The sequence below is a fragment of the Trifolium pratense genome, linkage group LG7, assembly GCF_020283565.1.
Source record: "Trifolium pratense cultivar HEN17-A07 linkage group LG7, ARS_RC_1.1, whole genome shotgun sequence".
NCBI lineage: Eukaryota > Viridiplantae > Streptophyta > Magnoliopsida > Fabales > Fabaceae > Trifolium > Trifolium pratense.
In genome coordinates, this window is record NC_060065.1 from 43,146,201 (window position 1) to 43,164,256 (window position 18,056).

The 18,056-nt window shown below is 32.8% G+C and overlaps 2 protein-coding genes across 2 annotated transcripts; both read left to right on the plus strand.

Annotated features, from left to right (window-relative positions):
- Positions 1 to 2,827, plus strand: LOC123895102 (multiple organellar RNA editing factor 8, chloroplastic/mitochondrial). Its single transcript, XM_045945310.1, has 4 exons — positions 1 to 536; positions 1,296 to 1,393; positions 1,482 to 1,547; positions 2,107 to 2,827. Exons 1-4 carry the CDS (start codon positions 151 to 153, stop codon positions 2,709 to 2,711), a joined length of 1,155 nt encoding a protein of 384 aa, XP_045801266.1. The 5' UTR covers positions 1 to 150; the 3' UTR covers positions 2,712 to 2,827.
- A 12,857-nt stretch (positions 2,828 to 15,684) lies between these two features.
- LOC123896460 (uncharacterized N-acetyltransferase p20-like) lies at positions 15,685 to 16,323 on the plus strand. The gene has a single exon (XM_045946841.1). It carries the CDS (start codon positions 15,685 to 15,687, stop codon positions 16,321 to 16,323), a length of 639 nt encoding a protein of 212 aa, XP_045802797.1.
- The last annotated feature ends 1,733 nt before the right edge of the window (positions 16,324 to 18,056 follow it).

Sequence of the window (18,056 nt, forward strand, 5' to 3'; positions counted from 1 at the left end):
TTGTCTTACTTTTAAGATACTCCACTATTTTATATTGTTGTGTACTTGCGTTTTTTACTCTAGTCTCTACAGTATAAGTAGCATCACCTTATAAGATAACTGAAAACCCTAAACCCTAAAATCTCATTCCCAATCTCAACCACTCAAACGATGGCGAACCAGATCTTCTCTCGCGTCATTCCCAAAACCCTAACCTCCCTTTTCTCTCGCTCCCTCACCACCACCACCACCACCACCACCGTCCCTTCCTCCGCCATCTCTTTCCTTCGCCGTCTCCGTCCTCTCTCCACTCTTTCCCTCGCCTCCGGCCGCATCCTCCTCCCTAATTCCCACCGCGCTCTCTCAACTCGCGCTACCACTTCCTCTCTCAACGACCCTAACCCTAACTGGTCTAATCGTCCACCTAAAGAAACTATCTTGCTCGATGGATGCGATTTTGAACACTGGCTTGTTGTTATGGAGAAGCCTGAAGGTGATCTTACAAGAGATGAGATTATTAATGGTTACATCAAAACACTCGCGCAAGTTATTGGAAGGTTATTATCATGATTATAATTTTTCTCAATTTTTATTCACTTTTATATATCATTCTGAAATCATTAATTTTTCTTGTGTGTTTTGTTCAATTTGATGTATTTTTAGGTTTATAGTGTTAATCCCAATATAATTCAGCCTTGGTTTGTTAGAGTATACTTTATAAAAAAAATATTTTTTTTTAAAAAAATTAATTTTTAGGGTTTTCTGCTTTATTTGCTTCTGATTATAAAAAATGATTTTGGTAAACGGGACCAGTGATATTATCTTTGATAAGTTGTGTTTTGCTGTATAAAAAAAAAATCATTTTTCGGAAAAATAATGCTGTTTTGTAAGAATGAATAGATGGTTTTGAATAAATAATGTATGTGAGAATGGATGGTTGAAAAAATATGTTGCAGATTATGTAATAATGGTTGGTAATAGTATTTTTTCAATAATCACTCTTTTTTCTTTCAAAATAATCATCTTTGGGGTTTTCTGCTCCCTTTGTTGCAGATTATAAAAAAGTGTTTTTGGAAAACGGTTCTAGTAATATCTTTGATAACTTGTGTTTTGGTGTATAGAAAAATCAATTTTGAAATAATATACTAATATGTGAGAGTGAGAATGGATGGTCGAAAAATTATGATGTAGAGGATTATGTAATAATGTTATGTTTTGTTGTATAGAACAAATAATGGATAGGATGCGTGTGAATGGTTATTTGTGTTTTTTGTTAGATCATTTAGTGTGGTTGGTTTGTATTTGTTTGTTAACAGTGAAGAAGAAGCGAGGATGAAGATATATTCTGTTTCAACTAGACACTACTTTGCATTTGGAGCTCTTGTGTCTGAAGAGCTTTCCTACAAGCTTAAAGGTATCGTATATGGTTCCAACTTCCTAAATTCTTTTGACTTTTCATTTTTATACTATTAACTATTTAAATATTGTTTTTCAAATTGCAGAATTGGCCGGCGTTCGATGGGTTCTTCCTGATTCGTATTTGAATGTGAGGGAGAAGGATTATGGAGGTAAATTCTGTTGTCCTGTCTCATGGCTTTTAATTATATTCATTCAATCTAAGGTGTATGAATACCTCCAACTGTGTGTCTGTGTGAGTATAGGGAATAACACGTACAAGACTCCTAGGATCAAGTATAAATAAACGTAGAAAGATTTAATGTTCCATTAAAAAATATTTAAGACTTTGCTGTGGGCATTCTTGAGGCATTACCTTGTAAGAAATCATAATTGTTCACTCAATTAATAAGTGTTCAACCTGTTGAAGTGTTATAGAGGATATGAATGTGTTTTTTTAACCTTTGTGTAGATTAAGGGCTGAAGTTTGTTCAGCAAAAACTATTCATTCTAATTTCTACCAATAGTCGTCTGATATTAACCTTTAGCTTGCTTATTAATCTATTGACTATTGATTTATATCGTGATTAACTTGAGTCATATATCTTTGTTATAGTATATTATTATAGGTGGTACAATACGCATAATGTAAACACTTACCTTAGCATATCTTATTTCTTAGAACACCCAAAGTTTGATAGTTGGTGGACTTTTTTGTTTCCTTTTCACCAGGTGAGCCCTTTATAAATGGGGAAGCAGTTCCTTATGATCCAAAGTATCATGAAGAATGGGTAAGGAACAATGCCCGTGCAAATGAAAGGAACAGGCGCAATGACAGACCTCGTAATAATGACAGGTCAAGAAACTTTGATAGGAGAAGGGAAAATGTGGTGAACAGAGATATGCAGACTAGGCCTCCTCCTCCTCCTCCTAATGCACAGACTCCTGGCGGTGGGTTCCCTTCCAACAATGGCGGTGGGTTCCCTCCCAATAATGGCGGTGGGTACCCTCCTAACAATGGTCCTGGATATGCTCCTGCCCCTCCTAGCAACCAACCTGGATACGGTCCACCAAATCCAAGCGGATACCGTGGTCCACCAAATCCAAGTGGATATGGCCCACAAAATCCAGGTGCGTATGGTCCTCCAAATTCAGGCGGATATCCTCCTAATAACAATGGTGGTTACCCTCCCAATCCTAACATGAATAGAGCCCCTCCTCCTAATAGTGGATATGCCCCTCCTAATAGTGGATACGCCCACCCGGGTGGTGTGCAACAAAACCAGAACATTGGAGGGGTGCCTCCAAATGTTGGAGGATGGGGAAATAATCAGTAGCTAAAGAAGCCAAAATAGTTTAGGTGAATATGTAATGAATGGTCCTTGACATTTTGTACAAGCGACTGACTTGATCTTTTTCTATTTTCTATTTATAAGTGTGGTACTTGGAAGAAGTTTTTCTAGTTCGAATTCTTTATGAAAATAAACTAAAGAACATACTTTTTCTGGTGAATTGAATATTTATCCAATGTGAAATTCACAATATTGTAAATTTCTTTATAAAGCATATTTGATATTTGGCTTAATTGATTAAATGGTCCCTTAAAGATATTTTAGGTTTTACAATGGTCCCTTACAGAAAAAAAGGTTCAAATTGATCCTTTATTGATGTAATTGTTAGCCACATAGGTCCTTCTGTTAGTGTTTAGACAAAAAACGTTAACTTAAAAAAAAAATGAAGATATCTTCATCTTCCTCTCTCTCTTTCTCTCACCAGAACAAACAACTGACCAAAATCTCACCCAGAACAAACAATTTGACCAAAAAAACCAAACAACAATCTAATCCCATTGTGTTGTTGTTGATTTGGTTGTACCGTTGTGTTGTCCTAAGATCCAGTGGTTTGAACGCCGGCCTCATCATCGGAGACGGAACTGAGACTATTTTCGACGGTGCGTTTAGATCCGTTGGTTCCGGCGGCGGTTGCGAAAATGAGTTCATGAACGGTGATTGTGGGAGTGGTTTTAATGAAAGTAGTGGTGCCGGAGATTGAGTTATACTAATTGAACAAATAATTTATGCCTCGTAAGTTTTGAGAAATGAAGAACACAAAGTTTCTAGATTCTAAGAACTCAAAGATAATTGAAAACCATGTTAAATGATACTTAGTTAAAATACTTGCAACGATCCAAAATAAATGACATTCTAAAACAAACCTGAATTTTTTTTTCCTTTTTCTTTTTCTGGGCTTATTTCAATATTTTTCTGGGTTTGTTTTATATCTCTCATTGGGATCTATTTTTGTTCTGAATTTTGCAATTTTGAGATTTTTTTTCTTCTTTCTTTTTCTGAGTTTGTTTCAATGTTGATGAAGATGAACAAGGAGGGGAGGGAAGAAGATGAAGAAATGGAAGAAAGAATTATTTGTTGATGGTGTATTGCTAGATGTGGTAGACATACAAAATCCAATGGTTATTTTTTTGACAAAAGAATCAAATGGTTAAGATTAAAAAATGTATTGAGGTATATGGTGGACTACCTACAATGTTGGTCCACCTAATACATTTAGAATTAAAAAATTAACGGAAAGGACTTATATGACAAAAGGTGAATCTTTAAGGGACCAATTCAAATCTTTTTTTCTCTTTAAGGACCATTGTGAAACCTGACCATTTAACTAATTAAGCCTTGATATTTCTATATAAGCATATGGTCAATTCATAAAATGGCAAACCACTGAATAAAACTGTTTAATCAGGGATTAAATTTTTATTTGTTTTCATTAGAGAAAACTGAAATGGACCTACGTACATTCCTTAATAAAGGGAACATACTTTGTTAAGGAAGAGTTAAAACTATATATACCATTACCATACATTTTTGTTTTTTGAAGACTATCATTACCATGCATTGTCAAGCCGTTTTTTAAATTGCCAGAAAATGTTTAACACTGTGTATATTTTCAGTGAATATTTAAATTATTATTATTATTATTATTTTTTACCCCTTTCCATTGTAAACAGGCAAAAACAACATTGATTTTGAATGACTTCTGACAACTTAATCTTTCAATAAACTTGTAACGACTAATTTGAAACTATGTGATATGATTCCTGTATTGCTTTTTTTGGGTAATTGGCAAAGAAAAAGAAAACAACAAAAAAAAGAAACTAGGCTCTAGGGTGAAACACCCTCAATGCATCTTCGTCATATCTTGGATATGTGCAATTACAATTGCATAACAGTGAAAAGTGTTAATAGTCCTTCAAAATGAGGTTGATAATAGTTTGATAACATAAATAGCACAAAATTATCGCATATCCCATTTCTTTAGCAAGGTTCGTTCAACCAATGGTAAATCATCATAAGATCGATGAAAGTATTATTCATACTACTCAAATACTCACTAAAACCAATGATCCAACAATCGTCTCCTGGTCAGAATATGGCACCAAACCCAATTCTACCAAATACACTTAATTAAATAGCTCTCACCCACATTAAAAAAAAATACAACCTTCTGTTGGAATATTTTATAATATTCCAATAATATTATGTGGGCAAATATCTTTATATAATTATATTAGCTATTTATCAATTAGGAGCCTTAATTGATTAAGTGATCAAATAAAGTAAAAGGCTAATTAGATTTCTATTTAGAATTAATTAATTAATTGGATATGGGCTCAATGTGAGTGGATGTCAGGATGGCCCATTTCGGAATAATGGGAACCCTAATTGGTCATCACCTTATATATAGGCTATGGTCCCCAATATACCGGACATGAGCAAATAATCTCTTCTCCCCATCTGAAGAGAACTCAAGGCATTAGGGTACCGGTTGAGGAAGAACCATACAAGCCAACGGATGCTCGTCGTCCGTCTCTCTTTGTGTTTCAGGATTACTACCAAGAGACTCTGCGGTTAGTTCGTCTAATGGATTCATCACCCAGGTATTCCTATTACTATAATCTTGATAAATCAACATGTCGTAGATCCTGTTTAAAGATACATGCTCATATGTTTATTTGGCTTCCGCACTAAAGTAAGATTATGGTTTTAATCTTTGTTATTGAGAGCATGTTTTATGATTAATATTAAGTTTAATTCTAACAATTGGTATCAGAGCAGGTCTTCATGTTTAATTTATTGGGGTTATTTAGCGTTCAACAATTTCTTTTCTCTCTGGATCGATATATATTTTGCGATATAATATATTAATTCACAAAGATTGCGAAGGTAAATAATTATCGGTTGTTATATGAAATCAATGTGTCTAGTAAATAAAGAGTTGATTTTGTATATATACAGGAATTTTGACTTTGCTAGCTTTTATAAGTACGAAAGTTAGTTCTTCAAAGAATGGTTTTTTGGTTAATTTTTTAAATTGATGGTCAACCGAGATTATTTGGCTAAAGTTATTTGCTTTATTCATAATTTGTGTTAACTTTGCGATTCCGATTCAAATTCATATTTTGCACTATTGTGTGTTACTGTCAATTTATGATTAGATTGAATAAGGTCGGTAACAAATAAAGCTTCAGTTTTAATTTAGTCTAATTTCAAATTATTGTTCTTTCAAAGATAAGAATGTATCAAGAATTTGATTCGGTATATAAGTTACAGAGGTAATATGGAATTTGAACCGGTAAAAGACATTTTGCTTGGTATGTGAACTTGAATTGTGAGAGTCACATAATTAAGACCATTAAGAAAATTAAGAAAATTAAGGCCAGAGTAACATTGAGTTTAAAATTGAAAATTAAAAGATGGATTTTTGATTGTCTATCGTATTTAAAGATTTTTTTTTTCTTTTTTGTGGACAATGTTTTCATCTCTTCGGATTGTTAGAGTTACTCTTTCATACGGTCTGAAATTGTTCATTGATTCAGATATGAGGTTACGAGATAAATTGGTTTAACGTTTTGATTCTCATGAATTTTGTACTTAAAAGATTATTTTCAGAAATAAGGTATATGAAGATTTGATAAATATATATATTTGGTTATTGTATATATTTTTTGTAAAAGATTAATTGCCATTAAATAGCAATTATAAGGATTCTCAAAATATTTTGATACAATTTGGTATGTGTAGAAATTAAAGGTTGATTCTTTAAATTTTGGAAAAATATAGATTCTATAATTATTTGTTTATTTATAGAATATAAAGTTTTGGGTTCCTTCTGTTTTTGGAAAATACAAGTATAGAATTTCATTTATTTATTTAAAGAATCATTGAGTATATGTGAATCAGTTATAGCATGAATATTCTTTGGTATATATAAAGATTTAATTTTATTTTAAATTAAATATTTGGTTTGTAGCATGATTATGATGTTTGAGTTAATTATTATTAAGTTTCTACAATAGTTTTCTTTTATCATGCTCTTCGGACATATTTCATGCTAATTTAATTTTTGCTTGTGAGTTTATCCTCACATTAAGGGATGTCTTTTAATCTTGTGATTACCAGGTGACATCATAAGGAAAATGGCCTACATTTTGTGAGTAGTGCCTTGTAAATTTAAGACTCTTCCCATTTGATTTAATAAATTGTTAGGTGATTTTGACTGTCTTGGTTGAAACAACAAGTTGCAAAAGTAACCTCTGTTGCGTAGATTTGATTCAGTTAGAATCACATAAGGATGTATAAAATTATTCATGCAAACTATTTTGGTCTACCAAAAGGTAGACACAGTTCGGCCGAATAATTACATGCATATATATTCAATTTATTAAATTGTCTAGTAATTTTGATTGAATTTGTCGAAACAAAAAGTTGCATAAAGCAACCTTCGGTGCGTAGACTATATTCAATTGAAATTATAAAAGATTTAGTATGAGATTATTCATGCGAGCTGTTACAGTCGGCCAAAAGGAAGATGTGCAGTTTGGCCGAATAATATACATACCTGTGATGGTAAATGTGTGGTAATTATTAAGTTTATCCATGTGGGTAATGGTTGGTGTCAAAGGCGCACATTATCTGACAGGACTTATTACCAACATTTGATCATTACATTGAGAGTACTGCTTGCAGTTAATTTTTACAATCAAAGATTGGGGATTAATGGTGCGCTTGGTATCTTGTTTGTCTTGTAATTTACAAATAAAGAAGTGTACGTATCTATATTAATTAATTGACGTGCCTAATAAAGTCGTGTTAGTGTAGATCCATACAAGTATTTAGTGGATTGCATTCACACTTATAATGATAAACATGTGACGATTATAAGGATTTATTATTTTTTAATATTGATCGTCAGTGTTTGATCATTGTCATGAAATACCACTAGCAATTGATGTTATTTTTGAAGGGCTTGACATCAATGGTGCATTAGGTATTTTGGTGAGTAATTTTTTAGTTCTCTATAAACTAATATAGTTTATGTATCTGCAAAATCATGTTAGAATTATAATTCTTAAAATTCTAGCGCTTAGAAATAAAGGAAGAGCATTGTGTTCTTGGATCTAAACTTATGTCAAGATGGAAAAAACTCAAATTCTCTCACTATTCGGTAACTTTAAAGTGAGACTCAAGTATAAAATGCGAGTATACTCCGAATGACATAGTTCATGATCATAAAGTTTTGAATTTCAGAGACATTTGAGGTATTATTTAAGATGACATAATTTTTTGTCATGTTTTCTTTGCTTAAATTAAAGTGCTTCTAAAGCAATAAAGCGAAAAATAAGCTCTCGTCGGAGAGATAATATTTCATTCGGATTATTAAGCAAAGAAAATCTCAAGAGCACATTAGGTAACTATTTAATCTTGATAAAGCGATATAATTTTGACAATCAAGTTATCTTGTCGAAAATTTAGCATATAGTGTTCTATTTGCACAATTAGTCTTATAACTATTAAAGTTAGAAATGATTTTTTAATAGAATCATTTCATAAAGTGTGCAATAAAGAAACAGTTGAAGCAAGAGAAAATAAAATAGTGCTCATTATGTAAATACCTCAAAGGATAAAGGCAAATAAAGAATAATAAATTTGATCTAAACTGACAAATTTCCAATGATGTTGAAAGACACATCAATCTGGCGAGGAAATAAGTCGGTGAAGATTGATGGTTTTTCAACTATTTGTTAGATTGTTGCTACTAACTTATATTTGTATTTAAAAGACAATTTGGTGAATCATTAATTGAATTAAGTTTTGTTTTATTGTTATAAATTCTTGATTATTATTTTAAATCGAGAGATTCAATTTGTCTTTTAAATACAAATATTATTATAGTCAATTCAGTTATGACTTGTGACAATCTAGAATTGTTGAAAATTTTGAGAAATATAAACTTCGGTCCCATGCTAATGAACATTATGAGACGAAAATTGCAAAGTCTCTTGAAGATATTGAGTTTGGGGGAGAGATATGGTAAAAGAACAAAATTGAGTGAGGAAGGATTGGTTCTAAATCAATTCATGTAGTTACTTTATTTATATAGTAACTTTGGGTTCTCATAAGGATATTAGTGTTCTTTCTCTCAATTAAGTTAAGAGATTGATTCATGAAGATCAAACTCAATACCTTCAAGAATTAACGCATCAAGTGTCATAAAGTATTGACTGAAAAGAGAATTCATGTTCGTTTTGTTTTGAAAACTCTATTAGGACGGTCACGACACTTGTTACTTATTATAGTTTTTTTTGTAGCTAAATAATATGGATATCAAGATAGTGTTTTTAATGGCAACATTAAGAAACACAATAAAGTGCAATCAGATGAAACTTTATGTCAATAGGCACAAAGTAGATAACGTGCAAACAAAAGAAAACCATTTATTTGTTAAGAAAGTTGTCTCATTATTGGTACCACAAAAGTCTCATAAGGTGATTGTCTCATTTGGTTTTGAGATATATATTATGGAGAGTTGTGGATTATACAGGTTCAGTGGGAGTATGTTTATATTCTAAATTTAATGTGTCGAATTTATTTTATTTAGTCAACATTGATATATTGTGTGAAACCAAGAAATCACTAACAAAAGTTTAGTGACAAAAGATCTTGGGCACATCTCTTTTGTATTAGGCATTTTGATACTTAGATTTCTCAATGTATCATTCGGTTATCACAAAAGAGTTGTATCAATAAAGTTGAAAGTAAATTCGACATGAAAGTCAATAAACTAAGGAATTGCCTTAATTATAAAGGGAGACTATCTAGTCTCAATCATTGTTCAAAAGAAAAATCTGGAAATTTAGAAAATAAAGTATTTTCATATATGCTTCAGCTTTGAGAAACTTATGTACGATCTTACTTATACGCATTCGGAAATAGTGTATATAATAAGATCATTTGGCAGATACTTGAGCAATTCTAAATTTGAATTGTTGAAATGTGGCAACCATAAGGATTGTTATAGAGAACAATAATTTGTGCTCACATATCGGAGATTGAATAATTTGGAGATCATTAGGATGTTCGACTCCGATCCTTTTAGAATGTCTATATTTAATGGACATTCTAACTCAAGAAATGACTATTGGTATTTATGTCACTTGGTTGCATAAAGTAAAAGGTTTTGAAAGACAAATTAAGTTATATTGTGACATAAATTAGTCGGACAATGTTGTTATTGAATGATTATATAAAGATAAAGTTTATGCTAGCTGACTCACTAATCAAAGACGTGACACCTAAGGTCTTTCATATTATTTTTGTCACTAAGGATGTCTTGGATTAGTGGGAGTCTCTAATTTGTTATGTTCTAACTTTGGTATTGATAAAGATACATGTTTTGTTAAGGTTTTCTGCAGAAATAAAGTTTGAGGTTATTATTATTATAACTGGTTCTGTATCTTTTGTGCAAATATTGAATTTGCAAACTTCAGTTTGATCTCACTAAAGTTTTCAGTTGGACCAGTTGGAAATAGGCATGATTTAGAGATCACATTGCATGAAATTTCCATGCCACTCATCCATATCAGATCTATGTCGTCAAGTACATTGATGTGGTGGTCGTCGGGGTTCCGTCACGTTATACGTCAGTGACGACAGCCGCGGTGGTCCCATTATTGGTGTATGAGATGGACCAGATTGTAAGGTTGAAATCTAAAGATGAATAGCATTCGGATGCGCGCCTAAGGAATAATGATATAATTATTACGATATGTAGCCCAAGTGGGAGATTGTTGGAATATTTTATAATATTCCAATAATATTATGTGGGCAAATATCTTTATATAATTATATTAGCTATTTATCAATTAGGAGCCTTAATTGATTAAGTGATCAAATAAAGTAAAAGGCTAATTAGATTTCTATTTAGAATTAATTAATTAATTGGATATGGGCTCAATGTGAGTGGATGTCAGGATGACCCATTTCGGAATAATGGGAACCCTAATTGGTCATCACCTTATATATAGGCTATGGTCCCCAATATACCGGACATGAGCAAATAATCTCTTCTCCCCATCTGAAGAGAACTCAAGGCATTAGGGTACCGGTTGAGGAAGAACCATACAAGCCAACGGATGCTCGTCGTCCGTCTCTCTTTGTGTTTCAGGATTACTACCAAGAGACTCTGCGGTTAGTTCGTCTAATGGATTCATCACCCAGGTATTCCTATTACTATAATCTTGATAAATCAACATGTCGTAGATCCTGTTTAAAGATACATGCTCATATGTTTATTTGGCTTCCGCACTAAAGTAAGATTATGGTTTTAATCTTTGTTATTGAGAGCATGTTTTATGATTAATATTAAGTTTAATTCTAACACCTTCATCACACACACACACTTAGGATCCCAAGTTATCCATCTAGTAGGATTGATGGCAAGGACTAACGTCAACTTGGAAAACAAGAAGTAATAATCATAGTAATCTTCTGCACTTCCAACACAATCATGAACAACTTGGTAAATTCTTTGCCGGCGCACACTATGTATCTAACCCTCTAATTTCACCAAAGCCCCACAAAACACACATAAGCATCAGAATCCTTCAAATGATTGTTACCCAAAAGTGAAGGGATGGAGATTTTATGTTACATTCCCTTAGAACTGTTCGTATATTTGGAATCATAAAGGAGCATAGTTAACTTTACAGGTTACATAGAAAGTTTTGTTTTTGTTGTTCTTGCTTGTTAACATCGTTTTCTCGACTTTATGTAGCATATTATTGATTGATAGAACAATGTAATGACAATTGAATTTGTAATTTAATTTCTTTCTTTCCCTCCTTTTACGCAAATCAGGTTCCTTGCTGTCTTCATTATGTTGATTGAATTCTAAACCATATCTGTATATTCTTGCTTCCCCCTTTTGTAGAATGGATTGCTTATGAAAGTGATGAAATAGCGGTTTTTTCTTTGTTGCTTTAACATGTTTACATTGTCTTGCTCAATTTTTAGTTTTGTGGCCTTTTTACACAAACCTGTTGCAGCAACTCTGCAGCAGTGCTCTTCCTCATCCCTTTATCAACTTTAACATAAGTTGGGTAATAATTTTGTTTATAATTTTCATTGATCAATATTAAAATCTTTAAAATTTTTTAATTATGTTAAAATGATATGATATTTTATAATTGATCAATTTATTTTTAGTAAAAAATGCGGGTAACAGGTACGGGTACGAGTACTTAGGTATCCATAGGGTATGGGGATGGGGACAAAAGTTGTTACCCGTGTGGGTATGGGGATGGTCCGGCCTGGCCCGGGGGGCCTGGTCATATAAAGGGGTCCGGCCCGTTAACTTCATGGCCCGGCCCGATAAGCAAAAGCTTGCATGGCCCGATGGGCTGGCCCACTAATTTTCATAGTATTTTTTTTTTTTTAAAAAAAATTCTACTAAATTTATATTATACTTCTCAACTAAATCTCCAAGAAGGTAATTCGTATACCTATATTTTCTCACATAATCTCCCAAACAACAATATCTTCCTCTTTATCCTCATCAAACAAACAAACAAATCTCTAACAAATATTCTCATTCTAATCCAATAAGGTTTTTGTGTGATCCGCGTTTTCTATTTTGTCTTATGTTATGGTGAGTTTGTTAATAAAAGATTTTTACAGCTAAAAAATGTCTTATATCATGGTGAGTTTGTTAATAAGATATTGTTGCTATTATGAAAACTTCACAGCAATTTTTTTTATCCTCTTTATATATAGGTATAGATTTCCACCTCGTATCTCGGTATTTTATATCTACTTTTAATATAATAAAATTAATTACTACCAAAGTTACTAATTTATCCTTAGTAGGTTTAACCATATTCCAAGTTTTATACCAATCGTTAGTTGGTTCAGTTGTGGCGTTGAACTTGGTAGGGAGGACCACGGTTCGATCCACCGTAACTGCAACCGGGAGGAGGCTGAAACCACTTGATGCCAGAACTGACCTCCGAACCAGATTAAACTGGTGGTGAAAACAAAAACACAAAATATTCCAAGTTTTATATCTTTCATTGTAATTTAAGTAAAAAAAAGAATATAAAATAAATACAATAAAAAGATGATATGCTTAAAATAACCATATTCCAAGTTTTATATCTTTCATTGTAATTTCACAAAAAAAATAAAAAAAATATAGAAAGAATATAAGATAAATACAATAAAAAGATGATATGCTTAAAAATAGGAATAAAACAGATTATAGATAGGAACAAAACACAAATAATAACAATAAAACGACAAAAATAATAAAAAAGATTATATATGAATTTATGCATAAAAATAGGACCAAAATATAACAATAAAAAGATTATAGATTTTTTTTAAAAATATTTTTTTAATTCTTTAAGGTGCCGGCCCAAAAGTCCGTGGGCCGGCCCTTGAAAAAGCCTGACCCGATAAGGTTTGGCCCAATAAGGCACGACCCCCTTTTGTGAAGCTCGGTCCGTGTAAAAATGTAGGGCTAATGGGCCGGTCTGATAGCCCGACCCTTTTTTATAGCTCTAGGTACGAGTATTTTTTCAATCTGCGAATATGGAAATGAGTATTATAGTATCCTACCCATTGCCATCCCTAAATTTAATTGGTTTGAATTAGATATTCAGATTCATTGACTCAATATTTTAAATTTTTTCCAAACCAACTGGTTAAACCACTTGAGTCAAAAACCAAATAATCTGTCGGTATCTCAATTGAATATATATTAGGAAAATCCGAGATTGTACGACAACCTTGTGTCGTCATGGTAGGTTACAACTTACAACTAATAATTAATGAGAACAAATCAATTCCTTATTTGTAGGGATGACAAAAAAACTCAAATCCGAGATACCCACCCGAACTCAAACCCAAGTCAACGGGCGAAACTCAATTTGACTGAGTTTGAGTTTGAGTTTGGGTGACACCCGATAATATGAGTGTGAGTTTGGTATCAGTCAAACCCACACCCGAAACCCATACACCCACCCAAAATATTTTATAATTACATAATTACTCCCATAGTCTCCCCCAATTTCCTTGGAAGACCTTAAATTTTAGTTGTAATTTAATTTCTTGAAAGTCTATGTTGTAATTTCTTGAAAGTCTATGTTTGAATTTCCTTGGAAGACCTTAATTTTAGTTGTAATTTAATTCAAGGTCTATGTTGGAATTTAATTTCTTAAATTTGCAAATTATTTTTAAATGTGTTGCGGGTTTGGATGGAAAAAACCCGAGTGTGTGCGTGGGTGTTGTTTTGCCACCCGAACAACCTTTGGGTTTGGGTGATGATTATGGGTGTGAGTTTGGTAAGTGTCAAACCCGCACCCATGGGCGCCCGTTGCCATCCCTACTTATTTGTCAAAATAAGCGAGTTTCCTTTAGAGTATAAAGTGAGTAATTTGTTATAATTAATTAATTAATAATAGTGGTTAGATAGGGGGCGTTCCACGCCTGTCTGTGTCTATTATGTAAACTTATGTAAAAAAACTTATATTATGGTGAGTTTGATAATAAAAGATTTTTGCAAAAAAAAAAAGAAGACATGCCTTATGTTATGATGAGTTTGTTAATAAAAGTTTTGTGTTGCTTAAAAAAAGTCAAGGGTATTGTTGGTATTATGAAAAGTCCACGCAAAAAGATTTTGTATCCTCTTTATATATACTAGCGGGCCAGACAGACACGTTCCGCGCCGTGTCTAACTTATCTCAAAAAACTTGCCTTATGTTATGGCCTGACCAATACAAGATTTTTGCTGTTAAAAAAAAAATGTGTCTTATGTTACAGTGAGTTTGTTAATAAATGTTTTTTGTTGCTACTAAAAAAATCAAGGGTATTGTTGGTATTATGAAAAGTCCACAAAAAAAAAATCAAGGGTGTTATTGATATTATGAAAAGTGCACATCAAACTCATGTATTCTATTTATATATAGTATATAATAGATATATGTATAGATATTAAAGTGAGATATTATAGGTATATTATAACAAATGCGGTTGTTACAACCATAACCATTGATTTCCTCACTTTAGATTTATATTTAAAATATGATAATATTTAGAATTTAAGATCTATATTTATATTTTAGTTTAGAATTTTAAGATTTATTTAGAATTTATATGATTAATTTGTTATTTAAAAGATATGATTTGTTTTTATATCATTCTATATATATTTTAGTTTAGAATTTTAAGATTTATTTAGAATTTATATGATTTGTTACAACCATGAATAATAGGCGGTGTCTACGATGCACAAGGCATCTAAGTATTGCACCATGCAACACTTCTTTCATCCATTAGATTAAAGATACTCTACAATGCACAGTCTGTACTTTATAATTAATTTATTGTTATCAAATTTTTAGAAAATAAAAAATCAAAAAATAAATTAGTTCTCTCTCTTCTCTTTTCACCATTGACGACGGCAAGCTACCTTTATGCCTCAGACCGCCTGCCTCCCACCACCGTTGTTTGGCCGTGAAATCATCAACACTTAATTTCTTTCTTCCTCCTCTCAACCCACTCAAATTAAATCCAGATCTGAGAGATTTTGAAACCTCCACCGCCAATTTCTCTCTTATTTTCCGGCCGCCGTGGGTGATGTATGGGAAACCAGACCGATAATTTCCTTCCCACGACTTCCGCAACAGATCTGAGGGATAAAGTGTGCAAGCAGACATTGAGGTAGTGAAGAAGGGAAAAAGATTTAGTGTTGATGACCTACTATAAGAGTTGGTACACCTATAAATCAAATGGTTAAGAAATGTTGTGCACCATGCAAGACTTGTCTTGCTATTTCATTTTAGACAAAGCCTGAAGGCATTGATGGGAGAAAGAAAAACAACAATTTTGAGAGCATTCTTCGCATAACAATATAAATAAGTAGGTGAATATTAACACAGAAAATAAACGCAAGTGCTTGATGGGAGAAACATGTATTTCTTCGAAAACATCTGCCGAAGATGAGGGCATTGATTTAGCCCAAATCACACTTCGACCCCTTAATCTTTCAGACCTTGATGATCTCATGGTATGGGAAACCGATGAAAAAGTGGCCAATTTCGGCGGGAAACGTTACACCAGCAAAGATGAGGGCATCAACTTCATTGAAAACATAGCACCAAAGTTTCAATTGTGCAAAGCAATATGCCTCAATGATCGTGCTATTGGGTATATTACTATCTGCCCGAGTTCACCTTATGATAAAAGTAGGAAAAAATCTGCAGAACTTGGTTATGTTCTTGGTTCTAAATATTGGGGTAAAGGGATTACAACATGTGCAGTGAAACAAGTTGTTAAGGTTGCATTCAGTGAATTCTCACACTTGAAAAGACTTGAAGCTCTTGTTGATGTTGAAAATGTTGCTTCTCAAAGAGTGTTGGAGAAAGCTGGTTTCCAAAAGGAAGGAGTTCTAAGGAAGTATTGCTTCATGAAGGGAAAAAGCAGAGATATGATCATGTTCAGTCTTCTTTCTACTGATATCTTCAGCATAGATTCATTTTTTAGGCAAATTCCAAGTTCAATACCATGGAATAATATGGTAGGGCTGATAAAAAAATAATGCCCCACCCGCAACCCGCACAATCCGAATACATCATAAGTCTGTCGGGCGGGTAAAGACGGTTGCAAGATGGTATGGTTAAGATTTTAGATTTTAATATTTGTTTTTTTTATTTAAATCTATGATTTAGAAATATATTTTGTATTACAATTTACCTCTAAACTATGTTTAGTATGATATGGTAAAAAGTTTCACATAGGTTGTGAGATGACCTGAATATGTGTTTATAAAGAAGAGTAAATAAAACCGGCTTGTAGGGTGAAGATTGCCTCTTACTTATTAAACCCATGCATATACCAACTCACATCTAATGTGAGACTTCTTAACACACACCCTCACGCCCCCACTATTGGGCTTGGTGTGCGAATATAAATAGTAGATGATCCGATCTTAACATGATAGGCTGATTTTTCTTGGTATAAAATATATCTAAAGTAGATAAACATTCTCAATTGGTATTTAAATCATGAGACTCTTCCACCTATTAGACTCTCAATGAAAGCACCAAATATTATGACTTTACCACATGAGGAATGTTCATTCCAAAAGACTAATCCAATATGTGAAAGAGTCTCATGACTCAAGTATCACATTAAGCATTTTTATCTACTCAATGTGAGACTCCTAAATCCCAGTCATATTGATTTCCACCCCAATATTATTGACGTTGTAGCCTTTGCAACTGCATTGCACTACAATTGCAGGTGATCTTAAATCATATGTATGACCGATTTCAGCCATATTAATTCTAACCTTCTCACCAAATATTAAAATTGCATAACTCTAAATCCAACATACTTCAACAAAGACATTGAGTTAAAATGGTTAATAAATTTCTCTTAGGACGAATTGTTTCGTAGAACTCAAGTTCAATTTCTGGTAAGGTTATACGTACTATGCTCAATTAGGATATTTCTACAAGACTCCAACTATAGCTTATCAAATAGCATTGATATATTTTCATGTTATTTTCAGTTTCAATGACTTATGCTATCTCTTGTTTGTTGATAGTAACGGTATTATCAGTTTAACACTCCAATTAGTCAACATTCGTTGCGAGTGTTTGTATCTTAAATATTATTATGAACCCATGTTGCAAGTTAATTTTTTTCAACGTTAATAGTTTTTTTTCTTCAAGTAATCTAGTAGCTAGAAATTTCACTGGATAAGTGGGATGACCGGATTCGAACCCTGTCCCATGTATATATAATGCAATGTCCACGTCCCTGCCAAATGAGCTAAGCTAACGAGACAACGTTATTAGTTTTTTTTTATACTAGTAAAACAAGTATATAAACTAGGGATGTCAATTTGCATCCGTCAGAGCGGATTCCCGTGGGGATTGCCCCGTTTTCCCCGTGGGGACGGGGATGGAGGTAAAAATTCCCCGCGGGGACTTCAGGGCGGGGATAAGTGAAGACGCATCCGTCCCCGCGGATTCCCCGAATCCGCCCATATATACTTAACTGTATACATGCATTATTTTCTCCAATAGTTTTGCGATACTTTGGTTATGAGTTTTTGTATGATTATGCATACTTTGCTATACATTATGGAATATTTTGACTATTAGGTTTTGTATGATTATTAGTAGCCAAATACTTTTACAATTTTTTTATCGGTTATGAATGCCCTATGTATTGTTTTTATTTTTTAAAAAAGAAAGATACAAAATATTTGTTTTAAAAAATAAAACAGGAAATATAACGTCATCCTATTGTCATAATTTTAAA

What these genes read in the sequence shown, in the direction of transcription:
- LOC123895102 (XM_045945310.1), top strand. Translation starts at nt 151, where the DNA reads ATGGCGAACCAGATCTTCTCTCGCGTCATTCCCAAAACCCTAACCTCC. An exon ending in CTCGCGCAAGTTATTGGAAG is followed by an intron (nt 537 to 1,295) that starts GTTATTATCATG and finishes GTTTGTTAACAG; the next exon opens with TGAAGAAGAAGCGAGGATGA. An exon ending in GAGGGAGAAGGATTATGGAG is followed by an intron (nt 1,548 to 2,106) that starts GTAAATTCTGTT and finishes CCTTTTCACCAG; the next exon opens with GTGAGCCCTTTATAAATGGG.
- LOC123896460 (XM_045946841.1), top strand. Translation starts at nt 15,685, where the DNA reads ATGGGAGAAACATGTATTTCTTCGAAAACATCTGCCGAAGATGAGGGC.